Source organism: Lissotriton vulgaris, chromosome 3_2 (assembly GCF_964263255.1).
Source record: "Lissotriton vulgaris chromosome 3_2, aLisVul1.2, whole genome shotgun sequence".
Taxonomy (NCBI): domain Eukaryota; kingdom Metazoa; phylum Chordata; class Amphibia; order Caudata; family Salamandridae; genus Lissotriton; species Lissotriton vulgaris.
Window position 1 is genome coordinate 62,028,040 of NC_141690.1, and position 26,348 is coordinate 62,054,387.

At 43.8% G+C, this 26,348-nt stretch overlaps 1 protein-coding gene across 1 annotated transcript in view; it reads left to right on the forward strand.

The window, feature by feature from the left end:
- Positions 1–26,013, forward strand: part of CCKAR (cholecystokinin A receptor) — a 336,476-nt gene extending 310,463 nt beyond the window's left edge. The window contains exons 4-5 of the mRNA XM_086964507.1: positions 24,543–24,670; positions 24,797–26,013. Coding sequence (XP_086820633.1) covers positions 24,543–24,670; positions 24,797–25,344 — 676 coding nt within the window. The 3' untranslated portion in view covers positions 25,345–26,013. The remainder of the gene's footprint in view (positions 1–24,542; positions 24,671–24,796) is intronic.
- Positions 26,014–26,348: the final 335 nt, after the last annotated feature.

Sequence of the window (26,348 nt, forward strand, 5' to 3'; positions counted from 1 at the left end):
TTCTCCCGTGACAGATATAGGTGGGTTACTGCTGCGGTTCTGTCTTTTTTGTTGACTTCTTCTCTCTCACTTCTGATTTTCTAGAACTTCATGTTGATGTCTTCTCTTAAAAGTCTAGGGCTCCAATGCTTTTGGTTTTTCTAGTACACTAGCCTCAGAGGTATAGAAATCTCAGGGTTTCCACCTTGAAGTCATTTGACCACTATTAGACCACATTGAGTCATGATGTATGTCTCAGGTAGTTTATTCCTTAGACTGAAAATTGGCCATTGTTCTGCAATTTCTTTTGGATGGGTTTGACAATGATTTGGAAGTTTCAACCCTCAAGGTTTAGTGGGATGTCAACAGTGCCTTCAGGAAACCATTCGGCTGTTTGAAGGAGTTAAAGCTTTATGCCTTAATTATGCTCGAAGGTTCGCTGGTGGTGATATCTGTGTCTATTTTCTTTCTTCCTTCCTAGGGCCTCCCTCTGGTGCTAAGGACTCTGCAGCCTCCTCCTTTTGAACACACAAGGAAGGTTTTTCATTGATATTTTTTTAAATGCTCGAATTCTCACAGTTGGTATATCTACTAAATGTTTGGTGGGAGTTTGTTTTCTCCCTATTGCATAGTGTTTCCTGACAGAAAGGTTCTCAGACTGTGCCCTGATTTCATTCCTCAAATCCATCTGAGGCTAAATCTGGCGCAGGAGATTGTTTTGTCTTTCTTTCCTGATCCTGTTTCAGAGTAAGAGACAGACATTCATGCTCTGAATCTACAAAGAACAGTCTGCATCTAACTGTCTAGTACAGCACAGTATAACTCTTGTGATTCCCTGTTTGACAACTTTGTGACTGCAAGGAAAGTCTATAGCCGTCTGTGCTGTCTCTCAAAAGACAGGTGAGGTCTGTCATTTCTTCAGCCTATGCCTTTCAGGCTGATTATTTTCCTTCATGCTTGCAAAGGGGTTCCTTGAGGGGGAGGGTGTCTGCTTCTTGGGCAGATACTCAGAAGATGTCTGTTTATAATATTTACAGGGCTGCCTCCTGCACAGTTCCTTATATGTTCATTCTTCATTTTCGTCTCGCAGAGGGGGGCGGTATGACTTTTGAATTTTGCTCCAAGGTGTTATCTTCTGTGTCCTTATGCTGACATTTCTATTGTTGTATTAAATTTTCATGTGTTTGCTGCATTTCGGTCTCACATGGAGTTTCTGTGACTTTTCAGCAGTACTGATGTGGTACAATCTCATGATGTAAGGAAGGATTGAGGATGTAGCCCAGGAAATAATGGCCCAATTATTTACCAGTTATCATCATTACTCCTGGGGCCAGCTTTCTCATCCAATTCCTTAAATTTCCTTCTCTCCCACCAGGTTGGTCTTGCATTCTGACCAGAGTGGTTGGCGTAATTCCTTTACGAGGTGTTTTGAGTATTCACCCCTTTTATGAAGCTGCCTCATTAAAGGGAGGCAGTACCACCAATGGGGTGTAATTTGAGAACAATGCTTTATAGAGGCCTACCATGAGGCCTGTAGGTACATTACCTACCCATGTACGGAATGGAACAAGGATGATGGCAACAGGAGTAATGACAATTATTGGTTAGTAATTGGCCCATTTTATACATGTCCACTTTTTATTTTGTAAAGATATTCTGAATAAAAAGGGCCAAGCGTTCTCTCCCTGGAGATAATGCCCTTTTCTTTAGCGGTAGGACGCTTGCTTGAATTTTGGATCTTCCTTGCCTCTATTATAAATAGTTAAAGATAAGTTGAGTACGTCCTCCTGTTTATATTTGTGATTCAAACTTATTGCTGTCATATACAGAGAGACACTTTAGGTTTTCTATTATTTGCAGTGATTTTATACTCAAATCAACATTTTCATCATGCTTCCAGTTTTACATTATTGGTTAGTGACTTTCGGCAGTGGGCACGTGTTTTGCCCCCTTGTGGCACATTGGCTTGGGGCTTTCTCAAGGTTTAAGTAATCTTTAAAACATCATTTTTGTTGTGTGATGCATATAATATCATTCAGCAATTGGTTTCCACAAGAAGATCGAAAGAACAATATTTTTTCAGTGAAGCAACGTTTTATGACAGGTCCTCGGTTGAATCCTGTATTTTCAATCTGCATTGAAGATTCAGATCGGGAATACAGAATTCACAAATATAACCAGGCGGATCTATTCAACTTATTTTTAACCTTTTATTTTGTATTTGTTTCGAGCTAAACATACTCTCCTCCCTCTTAATATTTAGAACTTTCCCAGAAGTAATACAAACATAATCAAAGACTTGTGCTTGCTGCCAGAGACCTGACACTTATAGGGCTAGAAATGACCCTCACCCTTGTAATTTTTGAGGCAGTGGTTCTCACAGGGTCATGCACTTGGACAATGCTAACTTACATCTATTATTGGTGGGAACCTGGGCCCCCATAAGCATTCACAAATATATTGTACTTTGATACTTTGATACTTAATACATCTGGTGCCCAACCCGAAATGCTTGCAATGCCGATGGTATGTAGGAGACCCGCTACATACAATTTGGTCCTGTAGGACGGTGACCCCTTTTTGGGTTGGAGTGCTCACTACAGTGGGGGAGGTGGTAGGCCGGACTATCCCTAGATACCCAAAGCTAGTGCTGCAACATATACAGGCTGATTTCAACAATACCAGATATAACATTTCACTGCTTTGGATCGCCTTAATGTTTGCTAAAAGGGATATCACACAACATTGGAAAAATGTTGCACCCCGATCCAGGAAGACTGGAAAAAGGAGCTGGATTTCTTTATCACTTTGGAGATACCAAACTACACAACCAGAGGTTGCCTATATAAGAACTTCAGGATCTGGGGAGAGTGGGCCCAGTACAAAGGAATCCTATATGAACCCAACAGAATCCGACCGGGGTTTGTGGAGGAAGAAATCCAGATGTATCTTACCCAGGTTTAGGGGTGGGCTGAAGAGCCATGGAGGGGAGGGGGAATAGGGGAGGAGGGAGGGGAGATGTACTGATAATGTACTGGTCCTGTATGCTAGATTATTGAATCTGAGACTAACATATTCATGTGAATCTGACAATGGAAAACATGTTATACAATGTTTCCCCCCAATTTTATTTTAATGTACATGAAGATTCATAGCATCAGGCCAACACATCTGGTGGCAGGATTTGTTTAGATGGGTGTCTCTGTTGTGATAATGCAAGGGGGCATGGCATTGTGCTCTTGAGAGAGGTTTCTCATGCAAACAAGTTCAACCATCTTACACTGCCAGCTACTAATGCAAAATAGTACTAAATGACTAGCCGTAACAGACATTTATCTTTCACAATCTGACCATCATTTTGATAGAAGCTGAGAAATGTCTGTGGATTTGCAGGCCACTAAGACCATGTCCCATGCAGGACACCAGGCAGTTTATCTCTGTTGAGTAGAGACATTTCCACATGCGAGTCCACTGGATTAGTGAGGGGACGTCCTGTGGCTAGAAGGAGAAAACTGAGTTAGTGCCTTTTTACATCTCAATGGAGCTGCATTTATTTATTTGTTTGTTTCTTTATTTATTTAGTTATTTATATTTGTGCAGTGCTGACTTATGAGATGTTGCAACTTCATTGCACTAGAGCTTTTATAGTCAAGTGATCTTCTCATGTGATGTCAGCTAGGGCAGTGAGACTGTATGTTTCAGTAGTCCTAGAATATTTCCAATATCTGCTGACCAGCATAAGGACCATTATGAGGAAGTGGTGGGCCTTAGGCCATTAAACAGGTGGGGATGACCTTTGAGGAGGCTGGTTTTCTGGTTTGCCCTATAGGACATCAGGTTAGGTTGGTGTGTCGGGTCTAGACTAAGTACGTTTCACAGGTGCATGCTTAGAGTTCTGATTGTGCATCCTTCATGGGATTTGCAGGTGAATCTGGATGAATGATTATATTTGGTGTGCTTGATCTGAGGTCCCGATTTACATGTGTAAATTGAAATTAGGCGGTTTAGGTATTTCTTGCCTGCCTCCGCTTGTGATTTGAAGACTGTGCTTAGGAGTTTGAATTTGATGTAGTAGTCGAGTCATTAAAGGATCAGTGCCTTGGGAAGTTCAATCTGGTATCTACGTCAGAGTTGAGAGGAGATCCATCCGATAATCATAAGGTGGGGGTTGATGCTTTTGACAACTGTTGTGATCTGGTGTTTAAAGAAAAAGTCTTTGCCAAACCAGATCCTAAAGTTTCTCATTGATTTATTTGGAGTTTAGGTTTTCTTCTATTTTCCATGTCCATTTAAAAGGGAGGCTGTTTGTGATATTTCATGGATCAAAATTTTGTTTATTGGGTTGTTCAGGTGGAGGTATGCGTCCTTCTTCCAGTGGTAGATATGGTTCACACATTTGCAATGTACATATTTTGGTTTGAGAGATCACCTAGCTGGAGTTTGATCTGAATGTCGTCTGAGTATCTTTTGAATTAGAATTAGAAGAGGGAAATGATCTGTGCAAGGCTCTCAGGCAAATGTTAAACATTCATGGAAAGGGGGGGATGCCTGCAAGGAAAATTAACGCATTTTGAATAGTTGCTTTGATCTAAGAGGAACAAGATACACCACTGAAGTGCATTTCGTGTTTTTTAGCTAAGTGTTCTAATTGATTAAGCAGCATCTTGTGGTCTACTGTTTGGTAAACCACTTATTTCCTAATAGAGAAAGAATTTCAGAGTATCCCACATGAAAGGAGGACAAAAGATCTTCTCAGATGTCCAGGCTTGTAGGTTCCACGCCTCTTCTTGGGATGAAGCCTCTTTGTCTATCACAGAACAAGTTGTTGGATTTAATGGAATCTTGTGGCTGCTGTATAATATCCTTTTCTAAGACCTTGCTAATAAAGAGGAGGTTGGAGGTGGCTTGCGTTCTAAACGCTGCATACCGTTGGAGGTAGGTGTGCAATTTTTTGTTGTTAAGGATTGGTTTTTTTCCGGCTTGCTGTAGTTGATGAGTACACTTCTATGCTGATTGTAGGCAATTATGATTTATATAATGTGGAGGTCAAGTGTGGTGAGATGTTAGGTGCTCCTCAACATCATTCTGCTAGGATGCTTGAAGCTTTTTATTTGATTGCTGTTTTGAGAACTTGATTGAAACTCATGGGTCTTATTCACAACGGTAAACTTAAATGTTTGGTCTAAACTTAGACCAAACGTCTAAGTTTACGACTTTGGGAATTCACAAAGGGCATTTACAAGTATTATCTATATGTCTGTACTCGGGCGTAGATCTGCCAAAGTGTGTACATAAGGATAGTATCCGGAAATGGCCTTTGTGAATTCCCAAAGTCATAAGCTTAGACTTTTGGGCTAAGTTTAGACCATACGTCTAAGTTTACCTTTGTGAATCTGGCTCATGGTTGAGAAGTTAGAGAATTGCAATTGTGGGGTCCGGCTGTATATGGGAATTACAGAAAGGGTGACACATTTACATCTGTATATGGAAACATCATGCAGCATAAAGAATGCCCTTAAGGCAAAGAGGCTGATTCATAAAGAAGTCATAATTCTCTGGAGGCATTGGCTTATACCCATTAATTTAAGAAAGGTATAATTATATATCTGATTTACAGACATTCTATGTTCATTCAAAGTATTGCTACATATTTTTCAAATCACACAGGCATGTGTGGGCTAATTAGAAATGCTATTCATCTCTGTTTCCTCACTTTGTGCACAATTTCCTCGTTAAGTAGAATCTGCATAACATGGGTTCTTAAAGTCAAGAAACTTGAACAATGTGTTGTATTTTCTTTCATCTTTTTATGAAAATAATTTCCTTAGAAATGTTTTTCCTTGGCTTGCGCCACTTACCCTCTTCACCCGCCCCTAAAACAAAATATTTGTGAAATTTTAAACACAGGACAACATCCTTTTTAACCATGCAGATGTAAATATGCAAGAGCAGAGCTACATCAGTCGTGTATACTTTTGATAAATGCAATAAACATACAGAAACCCCTCAAACGTGTGGATGTGCAGCTCATTCGCATTGCATTGACTTGACACCCTCAACACTCCACGCGTCCTCAACTAGTCTTCTGGGTGCCACTAATGATACCGAATTGTTGTATTTCCGACACCTTCGCATGCAAAGTGGTCAACGTGAATCACCTGTCAGTTTGGCATGCAGGCATTCAAATCTTTGCATGCATGTGGCACCTATCACAAAAAAGTTTGCCAAGTGAGTAACAAAAACTGTTATTCAGGAAAGTCTGTTAAATATGAATTATACATAAGTTAATACTTAGTTAACACCTAAGTAGGTGGGTTTTAAGGTAGGTTTGGAAGCAACATTACGGTTAATCGCATAAAAATCCCCCAATCCAAAAGGCCTGAATAGGCTCAATTGCTTGAAATAATGTCAGAAGAAATCCCAAGGCTGTGCAGCACCCTCAATCTATCCAAACTCACTTGAATATAGCTATGAAATGGTGCTAATTATCGCAATTTTTGTCAATTAACATTTGCATTATAGTAATTTCTGCTTTGGCGATATTCTTCTTCCCTTAAGTGCTCGATTTTTTTAACAAAAGGCATATATTTGCTTCTAAAGACTTACGCCTACATTTGAAATCAATTTTTGAGTTTTGTGCATTCCAATGAGAAATTGTATCAATATTTGAAAAATCATTGTCATATTGTTCTGTTTCCTATCAGATTTTACAAACTAGCATCATTGTTGCTATTTCATTGGTTAACTGTTATATATGCTGAATGGCCTACACATATCTGAGTTAATTGACTTGCATTTAGGAGCCAAAAATAACTAGGTATTGAGATCTGCAAAATGTAGGCATACTATTATATTATATTGTACAATATAGCATTAGAGACAAAAGCTGAATTGTAATCCCGGCTGCTGTACGCGACCACCTTTCTCGACCTCAATAGACATTTGTATTTCAAAACAAAAGATCTGATAAAAGAAATATAAAAGCACATTTCAGATGGATTTTCTGGTCTAACAAAGGTCTCGGTGCATTTTACTCAGCACAAAGGACATGGTATGCAAAGCGCCCTGAGAGCAGTGGGGGTGGCCAGACCTACGACTTAATTGCAGTGCTGCACTTCCTGGATCTTTAGTCGATTAAAACTAAAGAAGGAAGCGCATTCCCTCCTACTATGGCATTCATTGGCATCATTGTGCACGAGTGGTGTGAGAGAAGTCAGTTCCCATCTGCAGTTATCTCAACTCTTTACCCATCTGGGGTTGGAAACACTTTTCTCTGCATGGCAACTGATGGGAATTACTTTAAAAGTAAACAATTGCATATGTTCTCTAATTTAGGAACAGCACTGATATTTGTTAGAAATTACCACATTTTGCCCTGATTGGTTTTACTGGCTGTAGAAATCTGTGCATTATACCCCTAGTTCCAAGTGGTAAAGGGCCTGTGCTCTTGCTTTTAACGTGGCAAAATTAACGCACCCCTAATTAGTATATTTAACTTACCTATAAGTATCTACTATGTGTTACAAAGTGTACCCAGGGCCTGTAGGTTACATGCCACTAGAGCACTGCAGCATCCTTTGTGCCACTCACTGACGTGTCAGTTCAAACATGACTGCAGGTCTACCAATTGTCTCCTGACTGTCCACTTCTAAACTTCAAATATGACCTGCCAAAATAACCCATTTGACAGGTTAAAACCTTTCTTTTAAATAGTATGTCACCGCCACGTAGGCCTTCTTGCCCATAAGGCATTTTGGGCCAGATGTAGTTAGGCCGTTACCGATCGGTAACGGCCGAAAATACCGATTTTGGGCCCTTACCGATCGGTATACAGCCATCGAGATGTAGGGCAAAGAAAAAAGTCAAAATCGGAGCGAAAACCGAATCGGAATGAGCACCGAATGAAAAAGAATCCGATACGTACATACCAAAAATCGGATATGTAACGAATCGGTAACACACCGAATCGGATGCAAACACCGAATCGGTCCATGTACCGAATCGGTAGGGACACCGATTCGGAAAATAACCGATTCGGTCCATGTACCGAATCGGTAGTGACACCGAATCGGAAATTATCCGAATCGGTCCATGTACCGAATCGGTAGATACACCGAATCGGAATAAAGCCAATTCGGTCCATGTACCGAATCGGTAGATACACCGATTCGGACATGAGCCGAATCGGAGAACCTACCGATTCGTTTGAATCACCGATCGGGAAATTCCCCGAATCGGACAGATGGGGAGATGTAGGGAGGCACAGAAACACCGATTTCGGCTCAAAATCGGTAGAATTCACTCGGTATTTACCATGGATTACAATCAGGTGGTAACCAACTCCAACCCATAAAAACAGCCCCAAAATGCATTGCAACTTGCAGGATGGCAGCTTTTTATGTCATTGCGAGGCGGCTACGGCTACAGCAGGAAGGACAGAGGGAATGGCAAAGAAATGAACAGGTCTACAGACAGAGGATAACCCTGTTCATGCTCACAGAGGCAGAGATCCTACAGAGATACAGGCTGGACTCTGACACCATTCTTGAGCTCATCAGGGACCTCAAACCATTGTTGGACCACCACACCCCAAGGGCACACGCCATCCCAGCACACGTCCAGGTGCTATGCAGCCTACACCTGCTTGCGTCTGGCAGCTATCAAAGTGGAGTAGCAGCGGCAGGAGGGGTGACCCAGAGCAGCCTGTCAAGGTTCTTCCACACATTCCTTGACGCCATGATACACAGGATGGACCAATACATCTCTTTCCCTGCAACCCACGCAGAACTGCTACAAACTAAAGCTGACTTCTACCAGATGGCACAATTTCCCCAAATCATTGGCTGCATAGATGGCACGCACATTCCGATTTGCCCACCAGCGGACACAGAATACATATACCGCAATCGGAAGTCTACGCACACCATCAACGTGCAGGTGATCTGCAATGCGAAGTGCACCATCACAGACCTGGTAGCAAAATTCCCAGGGAGTACCCACGACTCCTATATTTTCCAACAGAGCGGCATCTATGCACGGCTGATGGCTGGCGAATTTGGTGAAGGATGCCTCCTAGGTGAGACACATCATCAGACCCCCATAACACAAAGTAGCTAGGTGTAATACATGTATGCATGTGTGTAATGTTACCCCTTTCCCTTCCAGGCGACAGTGCATATGCCCTCCGCTCATTCATACTCACCCCCTACCTCAACCCCTCCACACCCAGCCAACGGAGGTATAACCGGGCCCACAAAAGCACAAGGAATGTCGTCGAACGGACCTTTGGCATCTGGAAAAGTAGATTCAGATGCCTGCACAAGAGTGGAGGTGCAAGGCAGTATCCCCCATCACCTGCTGCAAGATCATAGCTGTATGTGCAATGTTACACAACCTTGCGGTGAAGAAGGGCACTGAGGTGGAGTTGTCTGACTACGAGGACCATGACGACGACGAAGCTGTGCCACTAACACAGCCAGCTGGGGTGTCTACGCCAAGTGATGGCAGATACAGACGTGAGGAGATTACAGAAAACTATTTCCGAGTGAGTACAGATGCACAGACAGGTAAATGGTTGTGGTGAAAAGCAAATTTTAATACTGTTGCAACACAGTTACTGCACTGATGTGCAACAAAAAAAAGTGTAATAGCTAAGAAAACAAAAGTCTAAGGTCCAGGTTGCCTCACCCGCCCTTGCAAGCCTACTTCTTTGAGCGCTTGGCAGCCCCACTGGGGTGTCCCTCACCCCCTTCAGAATGTCCTGCGGCTTCTGCGGAGCGCCTGGTGCTCCTGCGTGGCTCTGACGCAGCGCTGGCCGGGCTGCTGCGGTCCCCAGCATCCCCCAGGTCCAGGGCAGGATTAGAGGCAGTGTTTGAGATAATCATGGCCTCCATTGCTGTAGTGATGCGGGCCATTCCCCTTGTTATCTCGGCGGTATTTTGGGTGAGACTTGACTCCATGTTGGCACCGCGCTGACAGAGTTGCGCCGTTGCAGCAGCAAGGCGGCTTATGGAGCGGTTTTGCACCCGGGCATCCCGCCTGCGCGAGAGCTCATGCTCCTCTAGTCTGCCGCATAACTGGGTAATGGCAGTGGTTAGCCTGCCTAGACCTGCTGCTACCTCCTTGTTGGTATATACAAAGGCCTTAAAACCTTTCACCATTTCCCCCATCTGCAGGTTGTGCTGCAGGAGCTGGCGTTGGCAGGCCATGATGGACTTCGCCTGCTGCCTTTGGATTTTCACCATATTCCCTTCAAGGCCCAGGAAGACACTGCCCTCCGGTGCTGGCGCTGCAGTGCTGGGAATGGCACGGCGCCGGGTACTGCTGCTGCCGGCCTGCTGAGTGGGCTGGGGTGCCACTGGTGGGGGTGTGGTGCTGGCCGGGGCCTGAGCCCCTGCTCCCAGGACAGGGTTTACTGGAGCCACAGCCATAATCGTGGCAGGAGCTGGTGTAGGTGGATGGAGGTCCCTTGTCGGGGAGTTCTCTGGGGAGAACAGCAAGGGGGGTGTGCTCGGCATTTGTGGGGAGTGAAGTAAATCATAGTCAATTGCCAGGTCTCCCTCAATACCCAGCCCTATGGTGTTGTCCTCCTCCTCCTCGGCAGCCTGACTCGTGCTCGGCCCTGCGACTGCACTGGTAGTTGGTGCTGCTGCCTCTGTTGTCTGTGGTTCTCCGCCTGATGGTGCCCCTAGGTACAAAGAAGCATTTGTAAATTGAGTGCCGATATAATACAGTCAGTACAATTAAAGCATTCCACATGTCCTTGCATTTCCTTACAATGTGTTCCACTGTTTCCTATCTTGTGATTCTGCACTGCCATATTTTGCTAACTTCTGCTGACTACATATACCATGATGCTTGTCTCTTGTATGTTGGTTACAGTACTGTGCTGGGGTTTGGCTGTGCATTGTGTCTAATGGGGAGGTGTCTGGTAGGGTGTGTCATGATGAGCATGCTTCTTACCTGTAGCTGTAGCTCTGGCTGAGCTGTCCAGGGTCCCAATTCCGGTCACGCTCTCCCTCTCAATGGTGCTGGACACCAGTTCCTCCAGCTCTGTGAGGGGTGGCGCCGGGTTCCTGCCTCCATCTGTCACTCCAGCTTGCCTCTGGATCTCAGCCATCTTACGTTTGGTCAGGCTGCGGATATCATAGAAGCGCTTCTTCAGCTCATCAAGGGACCTGGGGGTGACACCTACAGCATTGACCTTTTGGGCGATTTCACTCCAGAGCCTCCTCTTGGTGCTGTCCGGCACATTGAGGGACAGCTTCCCGAATAGCTGCCTGTGCACCCTCACCACCTCCTCAACCAACACCTGAAGCTCGATGCTGCTGAACTTTGGCTTCCTCTTCTGGCTGGACTTCTGGCTCTCACTAGGGTTTGCCATCTTGCTCTGAACAGTTCTCTACCTCCTACTTCCACTGCTGCTAACTGTGAGTGTTCAGCTCAGGCTGGCTCTCCAGAAAGTTCTTAATTAGCTGCACCTGCCAGGGTTGCCACTCCCTGTTTGGGTGGGGGAGGGGGGATCCACCTCATTGGCTGAATCGGCTTTTACCGAATCGGCTTTTACAGAATCGGATTTTAACGAATCGGTAAAATCCGATTCGAGGTTTACCGATTCGGTTTCTTCAATGCATTCCTATGGGCTTTTTGCCCATGGGTGTGTTTTCATACCTCCGATTCGGTAATTGCCGAATCGGATTTTACCGACTCGGCTATTTCCAAATCGGTGGTAGCCGATTCGGCAATTTCCGATTCGGTGGTAGCCGATTCGGTACTTTCCGATTCGGTCCGTGCCGAATCGGTACGTAGCGATTCACATTACCGATGCCGACCGATTCGGTATTATTTCGCTGTTTGTTTGCTACATCTCGTTTTCCGATTTCAGAATACCGATTCGGCCCGCCTCGGTATTTTGAATTCGGAAAATCCCTTTTACCTACATCGGACCCTTAATGCATGGTGATTAAAAATAAGATTTGTGAAAGTTTAATGTTACACATGTCCTTATAGTAAAAAAGCTCCAAAAGCTATTCTCACTGTGGCATGACTGGTTGATAGAAAAGGAAAGCATTTGGATGCACTATTAAATTTAATTCTTGGACTTTTTGAAATATTTATTAAAACCCCAAACCTCTGGTGAAGTCGAATTTTTAAGAAATATTCTTTTAAAAGAAACATTAAAAAAGCTAACCTTTCCCTACCTAAAGCCTCTGGAGATCCATTTGCATGGATCTCCAACTGTAACCTGGCAGTTGATAGCCCTTGGGATGTGAAAACTGCGTTTGTTCATCTGGTAGGATGTCCATCTACGCTTTGAGGGAAGAGGTGTGGCGCCGCAGCTAGGGCGAGTGACTCCGGAATCTGGGGATCACGGTTTGATCCTCGGCACTGGTGGCAGATTAGCCCAGCACCATGTGACTCTGGGCAATAGGTTGCTTAATCTTCCAGACGGCCCCCAGCGCCTAGAGACCCTTACAGGTGATTGTGCACTTTACAAATGTGGATTATTATATTATTAATATTTGATTGAGACTTGATTAACTTTAAAGCCACTTACTCTGCCACAGGCAAATGTTAGCTAACACCTGGGCAGAACCCTCATTTGTTCTCCAGCAGCAAACCAAGTGAGAGATGAGCTGCCCCCAGAACTGGTTTAGAGTGACCTCTGAGGAGGGGTTGCTCATTTCCCTGACCACACCACTGGGGTGAGCACACAAACTCTGCTCAGTGTAAGAAGGGATATTCTAGGTAGAGGTGGTCACTGTAGTTTTCAGACACACACAGGACGTTCTACAAAAGTGGGTAGAATTATCCCTGGAAACTTTCTCCCTATTGGTTACGGAGGAGCCAGGAGCTAATTTCCTTTTTTTACTATAATACAATGTTAATGTAATAAATGTCAAGTCAGCAATTTAGTTGCTATATTTCACGCCTTTTACTTCATCTTGGCTGTTAGGTGTTTACAGCATGTTCTTCTGTGTAGGGTATTATTTCCCTTTTAGGGAACAGGGTGTGGCATAATGGCCACAGATGTTGGCTTTGGAGCTGGGGAAGCAGGTTAGAGTCTCAGCACCAGTTCCAGCTCAACAACCTGTGATCTTTGGCAAATCACTTAATTTCCTTGTGCCTATAAAAATTGAAGGTAAACCTGTATAATATAACTGGCGCTCTATTTAAATGCTCTAAAAACCTTTGGGTTGAGTTCACGAAGCGGGCTATATTAAAAATAATCTGCTTGTATAGTGCATACTTTGAACACACAGACCCTGATTACGATGTCAGGCAGGACATCGATACATAATGGGAACGACTGATCTCAGGTCAGCAGTACCGACCACATCATTTGGGTGTGGCCGCTCACAGTGCTGTCAGAAACATTCATTTTTCTATGGGAGCTTGGTGACTGCCACATGGTGCAGGGATGTTTATGGGGGCACCATAGGTGCCCCCCAGGGCCAAATGCAGAGGGCCATAGGGAAGGTGGCCCTGCTAGGGGCTCCCAAAGTCAGTTTCTGACAGGCAATCCATGTCAGAAAGGCCGACATGGATTGGCTGTTATGAGATTATGAGGCCTGTGCGACTGGCCGATGGGCTCCTTGAGTTTAAACTCTGACCGTCACCATCATAATACGGCGGTCAGACTTTTAACCTACAATGTCGTTCAGGAAGCCTTCGACCAGCGGTTGGAGGCTTTCCGACCGACATTGTAATTCGGCCCACAGTTTTCACATTTTTGCCTCGACTCCAGAGCTCTGAGTCATGGTTGGTTATAAACAAAACAACACTTAACAATCAACGATTGAACGCTTTCAGGTTAGGCCTAAAGACCTTACTGATTTCTCATGGTGCCTGTCAAAACATTCACTTCACTCACCCACCTTTTTCAAATGTCACTAACCGCCACTGCAATTGGCTATCCAACATCATGAAGCTCTCTTCAGACACAACTTGACAGTCTGGTGCCTTGCCTACCTGACTTCCATGTCACAGACTAAGTTCGAATGTGAAACCTCTGACTGGATCGAACCTGGTTTCTGTATCATACACTCACTGCTTCCCCATCGACCTTAACTTGCGCCTAGCTATCGGTCAAGCCCAGCGAGATGCCCACAGTTGGCACATAATGCTTTTAAGCACTATTTTTATATTTACACTTTGGTTTGCTATTTTTATTTTGTGGTTGTTTTGTTCTTTTTATTGTGTTGTGTTTTGACTTTATTACTGTTTTGTTACTGCAAAACGACTCTAAGCAGAGACTGTTTGCTTCGTGCCATAGCTGCCAGGGGGTCACTTTCGTGGTTCACCCTGGCAAGGGTTGTGGTTATTACTTGAAGTAAGTACTCATTTTCCTCAATTGAGGACAAAACACATCCTTCCAATATCCTATAATTCCTATGAGCTTTGGTGTGCCATGCATTGTAAAGATGCTAGGGGACATTTTTGACTGCCTAATTGTCAGTGAAATTACTCTCCCACCCTTGCAGCTCCACCATTAAGTGAGGCCCTCCCCCAGCCCCTGCACACCTGAGTGTGGCTGGTGTTCGAGGCCCTCCTCCACCTGCCGAATCACCTGCACCTCATCCCTGGTGGTCCAGTGGACCTCTGTCTTCTTGTCTCGCTCAGCTCTCTGCTCTGCGTTTTCACTCGTTTTTCTTTCTCCCTCTGTTTTTCTCTGCTCTGCACTTTTTCTACCTTTTCTCCTTCTTCCACTTATTTCCTTAGCCTCCCTGGTGGTCCAGTGGATCACTGCTCTGCTTTGACTCGCACCGCTCTCCTCTCCGCTTTTCACTCCTTTTCTTTCTCTCTGTTTTTCTCTGCTCTGTACTTCTGCACCTTTTCTACCTGCTCTCCTTATTCCACTTATTTCTCCAGCCTCCCTGGTGGTCCAGTGGACATCTGCTCTCCTTTGTCTCACTCCACTCTCCTCTCCGTTTTTCACTCGTTTTTTTCTTCCTCCCTCTGTCTTTGTCTGTGCGCCACCTTTTGCACTTTTTCTACCTTCTTGCGTTATTCCTCCTCTTTCCTTAGCCCCCTCTTTGTTCCTTTATTTTCCTGACATTTACTCGGCCCGTGGCTGCTTCCCCCACGGCCCCACCCCCCCAGCACGACCATCGAGACCAATCCGTATTCCTTCATCGCGCCCGCCATCTGTCCAGCCCTCCCCAACCCCTACTTAATGGTGGCCGTGTCACTGGCGTGCCAAGGGCAAGCCCGTATGTGCCTGTCTGCGACCCGTCCACGACCAGTGCCAGGAAACCTGGACCTCTGCACCACCAACGCTACAGTCCTGCAGCACTCCACAAACTCAACCCAGACCACAACAACAACTTCAAGCTAGCTTCGCAGGCCGACACGCACGGACCCTTTAGCTGCCACCGCTGCCGTCAAACCTCCAGCACTGCCTGGAACACGGACCCAGCACAAACTTACCGCAAGAACACAACCAAATCGAAGACCCTGCAATGCATCCTCCTCAATGTCCGATCCCGCCACAAACATGCCACTGAATTCTGGGACCTCTTCAACAGCGCTACCCCGGACGTAGCCTTCGTCAATGAAACCTGGACCACCACCACATCAGGACTGGATATCGCCATTGCCGTTCCCCAAGGCTAAAAAATCTCCAGAAAGGACCACCCTACCCGCCCGGGATGAGGAATGGCAATCGTCCACAAATTCACCCTCCGCCTGAGCACACATTACGACGAGCCCACAGACATGATGGAACATCTACACTTCAAGATACAGACCAACCCCACCACCACCCCCTGGACCCCGCGGACAGTTCACCAACTCAGTCATGGGCATCATCTCCCCGCATGCCAACACATCCACCAACTACACCATGCTGGGAGACCTCAACTTGCACATCGACGACCAACTGGACCCCAACACCGCATCCCTCCTAGAAAACCTCCTCAACATTGGACTCTGCCAAATCATGATCAAACCCATGCACTCAGCAGGACACACCCATGACCCCCTCTTCACAACAGGAAACTCCATCACCTTCAGCCACACCACCGAACTCCCATGGACTGACCACCGATGAGTCCACTTCATCTTCAGAACACACATCATCCACAGACACTAGCACCTGCTCCCACAAAGAAACTGGACCAGAATCACCGACGACCAAGCTTACCTCCCCACTTAGCAACTCCACCCCTACCATCACGGAAAACAACGACCCAAACACAGCAGCCCGAACCCTGCACAGATGGATCTCTGACAGCGCCAACACCATAGCCCCCCTCAAGAAAAACAACAACACCACGCCATGCCAAGAAAGCCAGATGGTTTACCGGTAAACTTCGAGAGTCCTGACGCACCTGCCGCCGCCTCGAAAAGGCGTGGAGGAACACCAAATCCACAGAAACTCACAACAACTTCAGAGCCGCTACCAAGGCCCACAACCAACTCATCAGAAAAGCGAGGAGAAAAGCGAGAAGACAGAATCTCCACACACACGCACAACAGCAAAGAACTCTTCAACATCATCAAGGAATTTGCCCAACCCAACAGTGAGTCTACTGACATCCCTCCCTCACAAGACCTCTGCGACAAACTCAGCACTTTCTTTCACCACAAAATCAAGGCATCTACGACAACTTCGACAAAGACAACCAACACACGGAACCTCCACCAACCCCGACACCCTGAAGCCAACGATTGACAGCTGGACAGCCCTCACCACCAAAGACACACTGAAGACAATGAAGTCAATCCACTCCGGGGCCCCCACAGACCCCTGACCCCACCACATCTTCAACAGAGCCGCCGACACCATCGCACTCATGCTCTGCCACACCACAACCGCTCCCTGGCGATGGCCTTATTCCCAGACAACTGGAAACATACCAAGGTAAACTCCCTCCTGAAGCAACCCTCGGCTGACCCCACCGACTTAGAAAACTACAGACCCATCTCCCTGCTCCCGTTCCCTCTGAAAGTTATCAAGAAAGTCATCAACAGCCAACTCGCCACATTAAACAAAGAGCACAACAAAACCACAGAAAGGAAACAGCCCTCCTCGCTGAAACAGACAACATCCACACCCTACTGGGCAAATGAGAAAAGGTAACCCTCATTCTCCTTGACCTCTCAGCGGCATTCGACACAGTCTCCCACTGCACCGTAATATGCAGACTTCATGACCTAGGGATCCAGTACAAGGTCCTTGACTGGATCAGCTTCTTCCTCTCTGGCAGAATGCAGCAGGTCAGACTCCCCCCTTTCCTCTCGGACCCTACACCAACCACCTGCGGAGTCCCTCAGGTGTCCTCCCTCAGCCCGATGCTCTTCAAGGTCTACATGGCTCCACTCGCCCCATCATCAAAACCTACGGACTCCACATTGTGTCATCCTCTCCCTATCCAGCAAACCCAACACCGCCAGACACAACTTTTGAGAAGGCATGGAAGCCATCGCCAAATGGATGAAAAACAGCTGCCTACAACTAAACACCAACAAGACAGAAATACTCATCATGGGCCAAAACCCCGATGCCTGGAATGACACCTGGTGGCCCCTCGCCCTCGGAAACCCACCCACCCCCAAGGACCACAAACGCAATCTGGGAATCATCCTGGACTTCGAGCTCAAAATGGACCGCCATATCAACTCAGTCGCGTCCTCCTGCTTCAACACCCTCCGCCTCCTACGTAAGACCTTCAAATGGATCCCCCTCAAACACAGAAAGACAATCACTCACGTCCTGGTCACCAGCAGACTCGACTACGGTAACCCACTCTACTCCGGAATAAAGAAAACCCTCACCTGCAAGCTACAGAACATCCATAATGCCGCCACAAGACTGGTCCTTAACCTGCCAAAACACTGCCACATCTCCCAGCACCTACGCACACTCCACTGGCTCCCCATCGAGGCAAGAGTCACCTTCAAGATGCTCACCCACGCACACAAGTCCTCCACGACACCGGACTAGCATACCTGAACAGCCTACTCAAATTCCACACACCCCAAAGGGCCCTACGATCAGCCCAGCTCTCCTACGCTGTGGTCCCACGCACCAGTAAAACCAGATAGGGAGGCCGCTCCTTCTGCTTCCTCGCGGCCAAGGCCTTGAACACCCTTCTGCTCCACTTCAGACAGACAACATCGCTCCCCATCTTCGTAACAGACCTCAAGTCCTAGCTCTTTTACGGACCCCCTCCTTGATGGACTGGAACCTGCACCCCTCCACCCACAGCACCTTGAGACCCTCACAGGTGAGTAGTCGTGCTTAACAAATGCTTGATTGATTGATTATTTCCACATTTTCCAAACTATGGGTCATGAGCCAATTTTTGGTGGGCCAGGAAAGTTCGAGCAAAAAATAAAAATGCCTTTAAATTCTGTGTTTAACTTGTCACACCTGCTGGTGCTTTAAAGACAGAGGTGTTGTTTAAAAACAACATTCTGACTGGAGTTTTAAAAGTAAATTATGTGATAATCTTGCTGGTTTAAATATAGTGTAAAAGGAAAGGTTGTAGGGAATCATTATTTTGAAACACACAACAAAATGTAAATACTTTTAAATTAAGTGTCTGCATTCATAAGTTAGGACAACGAAAATGAACTGATTTTTTTTTAAGTGTGCTGGAAACAAACATTTTGTAGTAACTTGGGTCCAGACTGAAGGTAGCTTTTAGGTAGATTTATTAGAACAAGTTACAAGGAGTTACAAAGAAGATAAAAGCCCCACCAGGAGCGCCTGGCTAGGTGCTCAGCCCTAGACCAACTGTGATAAATCCAATCATAACATTCTAAACTACATCACATTTACAGAATTCCACTGGTGGAGTCAAGGAAGAGATGTGAACATACTTATTAAGATATTACATATCCTCCTTTCTCAAAAGAACACAAAGAAAGAAACGTAGGTAAGAAAATAACACACCACAGAAAAGCATAAGAGTGTGCAGAGCCAGAAGTAAAAACGTACAAAAGAGAATAAAAGAGAGCTGAAGAACCAGCAGTAAAATAGAATAAAAGAGAGCTGAAGAGCCAGCAGTAAAAGTAAAGACAATAGAAGAGAGATGAGGAAGCATACTAAATACAAAAAGAGATTCCATATTAAATCCCATAATAGACATATTACTCATCCTCCTCTCTAAACACGAAAAGAAAGGAAAGTTAAAGAAAATGCAGGAAAACCATTAATGGCAGTTCAAATCACACCTACTGGCCAGGTAAGCTAGAAAAGGACAGCACAAATCAGGAGAAAACGAATAAACAGTGAAGGAAAAGAGTAAACTCACTCAACCCTCACTATCACATATAAGAAGAAAAATAAACACAAGAAGAATCCAAACTGGGCTAAAGTGGAAAACACCAAACAAGTATTAAGAATAAAACGCCCAGAGTAAACTGACCCATGGATCAAGGTAAAAGAAACAATGCACCCACAGAGGGTAAAACAACTAACATGGGCAACCTCCGGAGAGATACTGACATGCGCAAAGTTAGTAACAACACAAACTCACACCAAATACCATGAGGAGAAAAATACAAAGACGGTGGTGAGAGTAACTTAACTATACAACATGGATAAATTTAGTGCACTGAACTAATGGGACGACACCCAATAAACACTCCCCAGAAACATGAGAATAAGAAAAAAAAATTAGTACCTGAAAACAAATCTATCTCTCTGGAGAGATTAAGATAGTGTACTATGAAAAAGAATAACTGAGTAATGTGCACTACACAAAAAAACAGGACCAAATTTCTTGTAAACTTCCATGTACTAAATTAAAATGAGAATGCACCTTATGGGCCAATACCCCCAAAAAACTCATGACTTCTCTTATGAAAGAGAAACAAATACACTGCCACAAACCTAAAGTCATGGTATATGTAATGTTGTGCACTGTGGTTATAGAACAAAAGAGACAAACCCTAAAAAGAGTAAACTTACAAGAATGACCACATTGTGAACATGCTCGTTGAAACAACTGAAGCCTAAATATTGTGCACTGTGAACGAAAAGTAATACACACTGTATGAGACTAAACTTAATTGTGCACAAATAACTGTAGAATGTCTAAAGACTGCGAAAAGATATCCCTAAAGACTGCGGAAAATTTTTACATAACAGTTGCATCATGTCGGAAAGTATAACTAATTCGCAAATTATCAAAACAAAATACATGGTATTGTTCAAACAAAGGTAATTGGTGTGCCTATCACCGCGATGTTTGACAGGCGAAGCGTGAAATAACCTAGATAACATTAAAATAGCTTGACACTAGATCAACATGTGAATTCAAATTGGTACACTGGTGAAACACAAATTAAGAACGAATGTCTTTAAAAATTAATATAACTTGCAGTAGACATCATGTATACGAAATAAATAATACTGTGAAAAGTAAATAACTACTGTAAATAATAAATTAACAACTCAGGTCGCCGGTGAGCGACCTCTCACCCGGGGTCACTGTAAACAGCTTCCTGCAGAGGCCGCCGAGTTTCTCGTAATAGTTATCGACTTTTGCTTGAACATTACAATGACAATACGTTTTTGAGGAAAGTATACTGTTGCTCCGTAGTTTGACCAAAAAGTTCATTAGACTGCACGTAATGAGAGGCAGGCACTGTTATGGCAACCAGCAACAAACCTAAGATGGCCGCTGCGTCAGGCGTGATGACGTGAAGAGAGAGGTCTTGATCACCAACACTCCCGGAGGGCTCAGTGACGTAATCAGTCACAAAGAGAGACAGCAGGAGAAGGATGGCTCCACACGGAAAATCCAACCGTCACTCAGCAGACGAACACAAGGTAAATGAGAGTCCACATAGTAATCTCCTCAGCATCCTACACTTTTCCTCTGGGGTAATTATTTTCCAAAGACTACAGCGCTTCATTTGCTTTAAAATTGCTGAAAACTCGATGGATTGAACACACATCGCACGTAAAATAAATTATTATATTTGAGACCAGTAGATGACAGTAACGATCTTTCATTCAGTGCCACAAAGCAGCAAAACGATGCGATTGTACAGAAACTGTCAAATGAAACCTTGTGATCACATAAAAGCTGGGCTCAAAAGATTTTTGGTACGTTGTTGACGCTGTGGATGAGTTAAAGAACAAGGCGAGGCACAGCAATAAATTAGATTGACGTTAAAGTCACAATAAAGCGTTGAAATGAAAATTCAGGCAGTCTGAATATATTTAAACACAAAAAGCGCTGATACTTGAAGGTACAGTAAAATGATGATGACAGGCTCTCCTGTTTCGTAAATTCAGAATGTTAAAGAGGAGAGACTTTTTTTTTAACCTTAATAAAATTTACTGCTGTAGACAGGCTGTGGTTGTGCAGTTTCTTGTTGAGAAACACTGAGGGCACAGCACAGGAACCAACTTGAAGTACGATGAGGGCGACTGATGCAGAGGTCACTGGTGGGGCTGATTTCTTGACAGTTCTTGACAGTTGGTTCACAGCAGTGCAGATAGGTAGATTCCAGATGTATCCAATTGAAGTAGGCAGATGCAGGTTCTTAGGTCCAACTCGTCCCCAAAATAAATGTAGTAACTTGGGTCCAGACTGAAGGTAGCTTTTAGGTAGATTTATTAGAACAAGTTACAAGGAGTTACAAAGAAGATGAAAGCCCCACCAGGAGCGCCTGGCTAGGTGCTCAGCCCGAGACCAGCTGTGATAAATCCAATCATAACATTCTAAACGACATCACATTTACAGAATTCCACTGGTGGAGTCAAGGAAGAGATACTTATTAAGATATTACACATTTTAATAGGATGAAAACAAAACAAGACACTTTACTTGGTGGTGCACAAATAATAACAGAAACCCAATTTCCACACATTATCATTTGTGTGCTCTATAGTTTTATCAATAAAACTATGTATGTGCAAATTTAAGGTCCATTTCGATGGGAAAGGTTCTGTCTGTAGAAGACAATAGGCCGCCACACAAGGTTTTAATTACATTAAAAAATTGCCCTTCTTCATGTCCATTAATGGTTAGGTGAGCCACAAAGGTTTATTGTTCTAAAAATTGGTTCATGGTTCTAAAATATTTAAAAAGCACTGCACCTTTCCAGGCCAGAACTCACATGGAGGAGATAGATATTTGTCTGTTGCCAATCTGTGTGATGGATGCACACATGTTTGGGTCTACAATATCCTTGGTCTAACATTAAAAAAAGTTGTGCAGGTGGAAAATGCATGTGTATTGCTGTGTAAGTGTCCTGTATGTGCTTGCACGATCCTATTTGTAGAGGTCTTTTGCGGCAATATTATATATTTTTACTTACTGTTTATTATTCACTGAAAACAACCATATACACATTAATTATTTTAACAATACAAAAATGGTTAAGGCAAAGCATACATAACTCATAAATCCTTCTCACAGTCAATACAATACTCTATTAAATATGCACATGCTGCAATTAATAAACTTACAGTTCGAAAGTGTCAGTTCTACTTTTTACACCATGAACGGCACTGCGCAAACTCTAGCTCCAATCAGTAAAAAATTAACCTAGACTAGATAAAACTCACATCTTATCAAAAGGCATAATAATCCTTAGCCCGCCGAATGTACTGACAATATCCTATTCAGACCATTCTTTTAGTGAAACAATTTATTAGGTCTTGCTTGCCTATGCAGCTGTCGCTTATTCTAATATAATCAACAGAAAAATTGCTTTTAGAAGTACTACCTAAGAGAAGGACATTTGCTCCTCTCACTTGCTGATATCTTTGATTGGGTTGAAGTTGTGTGAATCCACTGAAAAAGAGTGCTTGTATTGTATTCTTTGCCTTCTGAAAAGGGTTATGTTCAGTACAGCACAACTGTACTGGTTATGTGATACAACAATGTTCAAGGCTGTAAGACTAATCTGTTTATAATGAACAGTCACAATGGAATGAGTAGGGCTGACATTCATTTTGCAAAGTATATGTTAAAGTCAATATGCATTTAAGGTTGAATTGCTATCACTTCGAATTAAAGCCTGAAGAGAGTACGTGGAATCTCACCTATTACCTTAGTATACAAGGGTTTTGACGCGACAATACATGATGATGGACGATTTTCACAATGATTATTCTTGTTAAGCCTATTGATTGAATGAATGAGTGAGAGTCCCAGCGCTAATGAAGCAAATCAGGTTAAGGGGAATACTAGTCATTAAATTGGAGAGAAGGTACTTTTGTTTTGCCAACTGAAATTCTCAAAATATTTTTAATAGTATCACTGTGTAATGAAGGCATGCCAATGATAAAGGTTACAGGCATGATTGGTTCATTGGGTCTGATCTGTTTAATATGCAATGTTATGCCAAATGCAGTAGGCCTGTTCTTTTTATTGAGGAGAGCACTTGCTAAAGCCCATGGGCATGTAATGGTGTATTGTTATTGCAATATGTTAAAGTCTGTAAACATATATTTAGTTACAAGAACGATCACAGTTGTCAAGCGTTTTGGTGTTGCAGTTCACCGAAATGTACTGGAATCCCATAAACTGAGTCATAGTTCTGGCTTAATCACATAAAACCATTCAAAATCACCAGTTATTGTTTGCAGAGAAAAGCATAATTAGCACCTACACCATATGTTGCGAATGACGTCACACATGGCATAATTAATGACTTCATAAGTGATCAAATTGATTACGTTACTTATTACTTCACCATTGACATCACTGATTGGCCCACATAACTGCCACCATCCACTTCCACTGCATATATCATCACACTTGACATCATTGATGACATCATAAGCAGCCGCGGTCGGTAGTAGGTTTTCCTGCAGGGCGGTGACGTGGGGAGGGGGAGGGGCAGGGTGGGGTGTTGTAATCTATGGATTACGGAGTTTACAGGTAAGTAAGCATATAAATAAATAAAAACGAGTTTCGTTGTGTGCACTGCATCCCCAAATGCGTTGCAGTGCATGCAACGAAATTCGTTTTATTTTTATATATATGTTTACTTACCTGTAAAGCTCCGTAATCCATAGATTACAAACCCCCACCCTGCCTCTGCCCCTCCCCCTCCCCACATCACCGCCCGGCAGGTACGCCCACTACCGACCGTGGCTGATCATAAGTGATATTTTATTACAAGCTTATGCCCTCCATGTTTAGGTGGCAGCATGTTTTTCTTTTTCTATTTTTTATTTATCTTGCATAAATTGTGGAGTTGGTGTCTTTTTTATGGTGGCAGTGTGGGCAGTAGGTGAATTATGAGTCAGTGGATAGATGAAAAAATGCATGAGAACACAGATGGCTAACATAGTGCTAGAATTATGACCTTTTTAATGCTTAACTCTACAAATTACTGACAATGCACTTTCATTTCAAAGCCAGACCTATTGGCCAGTGCATGTTTTTATATTTCAATGTAGATAATGTACCTCGGAAATGCAGTTAACAGTTGTATATGCTTCCTTCTAGCTGTGTGCATCCACAGACAATGTCTGCCTTCCTCCCTTCTCTTTCAATGTATTCCTTCACGAAACAATTCAGGAAGATCAAATTGAAGGCTAATAGCTCCCATGCCTTAGACTTTTCTGTTCTCTGTTTCCTCAGGTACATCTTCCTGTTGCTGATCCTCTTCCTAGTGCCTGGAATTGTAATGATGGTGGCCTATGGCTTAATTTCCTTGGAGCTGTACAGAGGGATACAGTTTGAAGTCAGACAGCAGCAACCCTCCCAAGGTAAAATTCTTATGCATTTGGCCTTGATCAGTGACAACGACTTTATTTCGTCATGATATTATAGCACTTTGAAACCAAGTCTATATAAATATCTGTCCTTCATTAAAGCACTTCTCTTGATCCTAGGTACAGACAGGAAAAACAGCTTCAGTGGGAGCAAATACGAGGAAGGCGATGGTTGTTACCTCCAGAAATCTAAGAGGAGGAAGAGGATGGAAATGCAGCAGATATCCACCAACTGCAATGTAAAAATTGACCGGGTCAGAAGCAGTACCTCGGCAGCCATATTGATGGCAAAAAAGAGAGTCATCCGCATGCTGATCGTGATTGTCATCCTGTTCTTCCTCTGCTGGACCCCCATATTCAGTGTCAATGCCTGGAGAGCATTCAACACGATGTCAGCCGATGTGCACCTCTCTGGGGCGCCAATTTCCTTCATCCATTTGCTGTCCTACACCTCTGCCTGTGTAAATCCCATTATTTACTGCTTCATGAACAAGCGTTTCCGCCTGGGCTTCCTGGCTACGTTCACCTGCTGCCCCAGGTGGAGTGCAAGGGCCTTGGAGAGGGGGGCTGGCATCCCTGAGGAGGAGAGCAGGACTACAAGGGCCTCAATTTCCAGATATACTTACAGCAACGTCAGCTTGTCTGCTGCTCTGTCGGGTCCTACATGAGGAGCAGGATAAGGCTGAATGTAAGAAACTGATGGTCAGTGGTTCCGCATGGATTTTGACATTGGGAACGGGAGCCCTGTACTTGTTTGATTGGTGGAGATTCATCTAAGGTTGTCATTGGTCATTCATATCCTTGCTCCCTCCCAAGAACCATGATACTATTGTGTCCTGTTTCAGGAGAGTATTTGTTTCCAGTCTGTAAGTGGTTGTGAAAAGAAGCTATTTCCTCACAAAATAAATGACAGCTTAATTTTGCTGGAGCTCAGAAAACTAAGGAGGAGGTGTGAAATCTTGAGAAAGAATTGTGTGGCAAGAAGGTTATTTTGAAAGGACAATCATGAGAAGGTATGCTTTACGTGAGTTATTCATCCTGTGCTCTGCACCTACAGGACCAACGCTCATCAAACTATAAAAATGGTACAATATTGTCAACCATTGAAGGAGATGGCTGGATGTGTGGAAAACAAAATGACATTTTTTCAAATTGTTCTACACAGGTGGAAGTGTTAACACAAAGTCTTAATGTTCTTGCATGAACTACGTATTGTGCTTGCTGTCCAGTTGCGTAATGTGGAGACATCCCCAAAAAACTGATATGATATTTGGACTGCGTCTTCTCCATCTGCTTCCTTTTTTTTCAGTTTATTAAAAATAAAATTCCCAGCACCAGCCAAAGGATCTGAAATACAATTCATTCTAAGGTTGTATTATGAGGATCGTTTAAATTTTCAAATATACTGTGTTGAAATTGTGGTTGTTGAATTCCATGTCACTGGATCAGGAATATAAATATTATCTCACAAACTCTATACAGACACCATAAAACCATCTTTTAAAATTTTTGCAAAAATCTTTTTTTTTCAAATAAAGGCTACCCAAGTTAGAAAAGAGCAGTATTATTGGTAGCATTATTTCTTTCATAGGTGTAATTTCCATGATTGATTTCCCACCTGGACCAATAACCTCTGGCACGCTGTAGAACGGTTAGTGCTATTACTTCAGCG